Consider the following 5971-nt stretch of genomic DNA (forward strand, 5'->3'; position numbering starts at 1 on the left):
ATTAATCACCACCATGTGGATACTGTTTTTAGAATTGATTTAGATTAAGTGTTTAGTATAATTTGTATTTTTGTAATTTGTATTTTAGTGTATTTTTATATATTGTATTAAGTGTTAGTATTATTTGTATTTTAGTATATTTAGCATATTCTTCATCTTCTACTGTCCTTACTGCTTAGTTGTGTTTTTATATTATATACTTTAATTACTCTTTCTGCTGTTAAAGAATGTGTTTGTGTTGTATGTATGCTGCTGCTGAGACCTTGAATTTCCCCTGGGGATCAATAGAGTATCTATCTATCTTCTACTGGACGTGCATGGCTGTTCCATTGCCCCATCCCCTGAAGTCCGCAAACTGGGTGTCATTCTGGATCCTACCCTGTCATTCCAGTCCCACATTAAAAACACCACAAAAGCTTTCTATCACTTGAAAAACATCTCAAGACCCTCACTATCCGACTCAGTAACTGAAACCCTCATCCACCCTCAAACCCTTCACCCCCACCCGTCTGGACTACTGCAATGCCATACTCACCCCCACCCGTCTGGACTACGGCAATGCCATACTCACAGGTCTCCCCCTCCAAGGCCCTGGACAGGCTGCAATATCCCCCCCCCCCCCCCCCCCCAGAACTCAGCTGCCTGGGTCTTAACAGCAGAACTCAGCTGCCTGGGTCTTAACAGCAGAACTCAGCTGCCTGGGTCTTAACAGCACATCCCCCCCACCAGAACTCAGCTGCCTGGGTCTTAACAGCACATCCCCCCCCACCAGAACTCAGCTGCCTGGGTCTTAACAGCACATCCCCCCCACCAGAACTCAGCTGCCTGGGTCTTAACAGCACATCACACCACCCTCATGCTCTATTGGTTACATCCCTTATATCCCTCCCCAACCATGACACTTATATCCCTGCCCAATCAGCATCATCATCTGCATCATGTCCTGATCCCACCCCATCTCTCTCTCTCTCTCTCTCTCTCACTCACTTCCTGTCACTCTCTTTGTATTATCTGAATAAAGGCAAAAAGGCCAAAAAATATACTTAACCCTTATGTGGGGTTTGGGTCAAATAGACCCATTATTAATGTTTTACTATAATAAAAGAAAAACTATACAAGAATACTATTTTTCAGTCTGATACTTTATGGTTTTAGCTTATTTTCAGTGAAAAATATGTTACTGAAAAAACAAATGTAGACATGGTAACATACATGGTAACACATTTAAATTATTCAAACTGACCCAAATATGCAATGAGACACACAGATGTACAGTAGGCAAACAACAAACAACAAAAATATAAATGAAAACATTCTCATTTCATAATTTTCCTAAATGTACATTTTATCAGAGTGGATTCTTATATGAATAATCAGCAGAAAGTGAATAATTCTGAAAGGTTTCGGCACTAATATCTGTTCAGATTAGGTTTTAGATTGAAAAGTTGTGTTTTATTTTCATAATCTTGGTTCAGTGAACACATACAACTGTCAGTTTGTTAGTTAACAGAAATTTTGTGAATATGACGCTCAGGCCTATAAACTAGAAGTCTACCTGCAAACACCCACTATACCCACCCACTTGTGGAAGACAATAGTGTAGTGATCACAGATGTGGTTTAGCACGTGGGAGACCAGGGTTCAATTCCTGCATGATACGTTTTGGCAGAGTGAGTGTGAATGTGTACCAACGTAATTGCGCAATTTGAACAAGAAATTGGTTCTCAAACAGTTTTGATTGCAACAATTAGCTAGTTCATGCACCAGGGTGTAAATAGCATACATTACTATATACACCAGAATTTTGCTGCAGGTCCCTGTACTAATAGAACACATTGCTGTGTGCACCGGGGTACGAATAGAATTCACTTCTAATTGCACCAGGGTACGATTAGCATACACTGCTAACTGTACCAGGGGTGCAAATAGCCTTACCCAAAAAATATTCTCTACTGATTTGAAATGGCAAAATAATGTCCCGGGTCAATTTGAATTTAAGTCTGAAAGGGAATCTGAACATCATAAAACAGTTTAAAAAAATATATAAAAAAAATGTAAAAACTTGTGGTGTGAAATATATTAATTCTCTGCTGCATATAAAAATATATAATATCTCTCTCTTACTAGGCGTCAAGTATGAAATGTACTGGGAACCATCTGTTATTTGGACTGCACTGGGAACCATCTGTTATTTGGACTGCACTGGGAACCATTTGCTGACAGTTTCACGTAAACGGTGTAGCCGGGCTCGGTCCAGGCCATCCAGCAGAACATTCAGGCCCGACGTGTTGTTCTGCACCACCAGCAACTCCAACAGTTCCGGCAGCAGCAGGCGCGAGTGTCCGTTATGCACGCTCGCGCGCTTCAGAACTCGCAACAGCCTCGCACTCTGACGCTCCGGGTTCAGCCGCGCCAGAACAAACCGCACAGCCTCCTGGCTACACACTTTAACGTCTGAAAGAGGAAAACACACACAGATATTAACATACACACACAGACACCCTTCTGATTAGAGGAAATTCTCAACATTCTCTATCACACCCCCCCCCCCCCTCCCCAGTCATGCCTGTCCTGCCTGGAGAGACTTGCTCACCTTGCTGGTCGAGGCTGTTGATTTTGCAGGAGGAACAGAAGGTGTCGTGGGTGGAGGTGCCAGGGATGGCCGTCTGGTGGGCACCACACACCGAGTGCTGCTGGCAGGCCGCCACGCTGGACGACACGTTGGAGAAGAAGCACTCCTCACACGGCGCACACACCACGTCCCGCTCCCGCGTTCCTGATACACACACACATACACACACACACACACACACACACACACACACACACACACACCTGTTAATACACCACCAACTGCATATATGTGTGTGTGTCTCAGTCTAGCACACACCACTTATACTAGACGGTTTGGAACACCGTCATTGTGCTGAGTACAAGCACAGAGACAAGGAAACCCAACCAGAAGGGCAAAAAAGCAGAAAAGTGCAAAATGTGAAGAGTATCCACCTCACTTCTGAAACTGGACATCCTCTTCTGTCCATTCTGTTTACATTATAACTTAGAGCAGTCTAAGCAGGCTAACTAGAATATGCTTCACCTTATATTTCTTTTATATTTCTTCTGCACTCAATATGAATATTCTATATATGACTGACAGAAAAATATAAAAGTTTGCTTTTACATGGCGTAGGATATGTCAAGCACAGTCTACTGCTGTGTAGACAGTATATATATGACAAAGTGCAGTGTAGACAGTAGCTATACAGCTAAGCAAGGTTTAGAGTAAACAGTGACATTATAAGAGCAGAATAAATATGGATAGGCAGTATGGACAATATAGGCAGATATGTACATACAGGTATGTGCAGTGTAGCAACAGTAACAGTTGATATGTACAGTTGACTATGTCTACAGTATGATAGCGTTAGCATTAAAAGAGCAGTAGTATATTGGTATGTACAGGTGTAGTTACAGTATGATAGCGTTAGCATTAAAAGAGCAGTAGAGTATTGGTATGTACAGGTGTAGTTACAGTATGATAGCGTTAGCATTATAAGAGCAGTAGAGTATTGGTGTAGTCTACAGTAGGATAGCGTTAGCATTAAAAGAGCAGTAGAGTAGGGGAGACCGGGGCTGGTTGGAACACTTTTCACTCTCGGTTATATTTCTCCGTCTTACAATGTGTTAAAATGGTCAAATTGTGTTTAACTGAAAGCTTGGGATCTCAGCTAAATACTATATTGAATGTCAACAAATGATCCCTTGTTTTGAGTTATGTATGATTAAAGTGGGGTTGTGCACATGTGCCAACCTGCCCCAGGCACGGGGTTGGTTGGAACACCCATTTATAGTCCTTTGCAGTACTCCTTTTGCTTTTGCTTCCCTCTAGTAGCCTGGATATTAACAGTGTCTCAACCTGCCCCTGTTCCAACCAGCAGATTTTGCATATAAATAGGATGTTATGTGGTGTGGTACAAGTGGTGCGTGTGACTGTCAACAGAGCATGAACCATGGCCACAGCGTTAACACAGCATAGTGTGTTTGTGTGTCAGTAGACATGGACCATTAGTATGTATAAGTATATATACTTTTTTGATCCCGTGAGGGAAATTTGGTCTCTGCATATACAGCGATTTAACCCAATCGGTGAATTAGTGAAACACAAACAGCACACAGTGAACACACAATGAGGTGAAGCACACACTAATCCCGGTGCAGTGAGCTGCCTACTTCAACAGCGGTGCTCGGGGAGCAGTGAGGGGTTAGGTGCCTTGCTCAAGGGCACTTCAGCCGCGGCCCACTGGTCGGGGCTCGAACCAGCAACCCTCCGGTTACAAGTCCAGAGTGCTAACCAGTGGGCCACGGCTGCTCTTAACACCTGACAGACAGCATGTGTGTATATGACAGCTGTGTGTCCTGCTGGTGTGTGTGTGTGTGTATGTCTTATGGGGCTGTGTATTGGTAAGGACCTCACAATATGATACACATAACAGTAGATGGGTCACCATAATACATCACGATATGTTGCAATACCTTTTACCAAAAAAATGTCAAAATAGAGCTTGGATTAAAGCAAAAAAATGAAACAGCCTAATGCTTTAATAAAAAAATATTGAAATATCTGGCAGCAGTGGCAATACGACATATCGATACTGAAAGCCCAGCCCTAGTGTCTTACCTGCAATTTGTACTCCTTCCCCTGGTGAGCAGACGGAATGCTTGAGGCAGAAGTCTAAGGTGTTGTAGTAGCCCTCCTTACAGCGACAAACACGGTTGTGTGTTCCGTTACACCCATGAACTTCCTCCTGAACCTCAGAACAAGGATAATCACACAACAGGCACTCCTCTACGTAGTTCCAGTACTCCGTGTACTGAGACTCAGTGCAGGGGCGACACACGGTGCGTTCATGCTTCGAGCAGTGGGAGCCCACGTACGTCCCTGGGGGACACTTTTCACAAGTTACCGCCTCCCCAGTCTCTGCGTCCTCCCAGGGATACGTGGGAGCCGAGTGCTGGCTAGAGCATGGCACGGTTGAGAGAACTGTGAGAAAGACAGCAACGTACAACTGCGAGAGAAGAGCACAAAACATGAGGCGTAAATTACGCTGAAATCATGCATTAAATCTCCTTCGCAATGCGTAAATACATTACATAATGTTAGCATACACACCAGACAAGTCAATGCGCTAAAAGATAAATGTGTATGTGAATGTATTAGTCTAGGCTATATTTCAACGAGAACTGATATCGGACATTTAAACATTTGCTCAGTGTAGACCACCCGTTGTAAATTGGTACTCACCAAAAGCATCTTCGCTGATGTGGGTAATTGCGTGAATCTTCACGAATAACCAACTCCCGCAGGACTGCCGATATTTATTCATTGTTGGGTATGTGACTAATTGTTCCTACTTGAGTCACTGTTCAGTGTAAACAAACTACGGCATTCACTTGAGGTAAAAAGAAAAAAGCTCACGTGCGGGTGGGAAACCGCGAGCATGGAACGCCCAGATCATCCTAGTCATCGGTCAGAAGATTACACGATCGCTTAGATCAGTGGTGCCCAAACTAGGCCCGCCACCTCATGTTGGGTGGCCTCCCAAAACATGTCCGTAGTATATAGCATCCGGCCCGCACGAGAGTACAACATCGTCCAACTAAAACCTCCGTAATTTCCCCCATTCATTCTCTATGGCGAGTCTTAACAGTACACATGTAATACTCTTTTTGTCCACCGGTGGTTGTTTTGGCACTGTTTTGCGTTTGCCATCGAAAACGGAATGAAAAGTAGACCTGCAAACAATGCTAAGAGGCCTATGCTGACTGCATCAGTGCTCAAAGTATTTTAAAGGTTTATCAATGAATTGTTAATAACTAACTAACTTCTATTCAAGTCATATTTCTGGGACTTTCTGGGATAATTATTTCTATTTTTTATTCACTCGTTTAAATGTTCATACAAAGAGTTCAC

The 5971-nt window shown here is 43.3% G+C and overlaps 1 protein-coding gene across 3 annotated transcripts; it reads right to left on the minus strand.

Moving 5' to 3' along the window:
- Nucleotides 1–1124: 1124 nt before the first annotated feature.
- LOC121713136 (tumor necrosis factor receptor superfamily member 6B-like) lies at nucleotides 1125–5745 on the minus strand. Of its 3 annotated transcripts, none has more exons than XM_042097503.1 (4): nucleotides 5477–5739; nucleotides 4679–5066; nucleotides 2594–2776; nucleotides 1125–2454 (listed from the first exon to the last, which is right to left on the minus strand). In XM_042097503.1, exons 1-4 carry the CDS (start codon nucleotides 5498–5500, stop codon nucleotides 2189–2191), a joined length of 861 nt encoding a protein of 286 aa, XP_041953437.1. In that variant the 5' UTR covers nucleotides 5501–5739; the 3' UTR covers nucleotides 1125–2188. The 3 variants fall into 3 exon arrangements, with proteins under 3 accessions (XP_041953437.1, XP_041953438.1, XP_041953439.1); XM_042097504.1 differs by having other exon boundaries at nucleotides 5303–5739; XM_042097505.1 differs by lacking the exon at nucleotides 2594–2776 and having other exon boundaries at nucleotides 5477–5745.
- Between the last annotated feature and the right edge of the window lie 226 nt (nucleotides 5746–5971).

The sequence above is a fragment of the Alosa sapidissima genome, chromosome 7 (assembly GCF_018492685.1).
Source record: "Alosa sapidissima isolate fAloSap1 chromosome 7, fAloSap1.pri, whole genome shotgun sequence".
NCBI lineage: Eukaryota > Metazoa > Chordata > Actinopteri > Clupeiformes > Clupeidae > Alosa > Alosa sapidissima.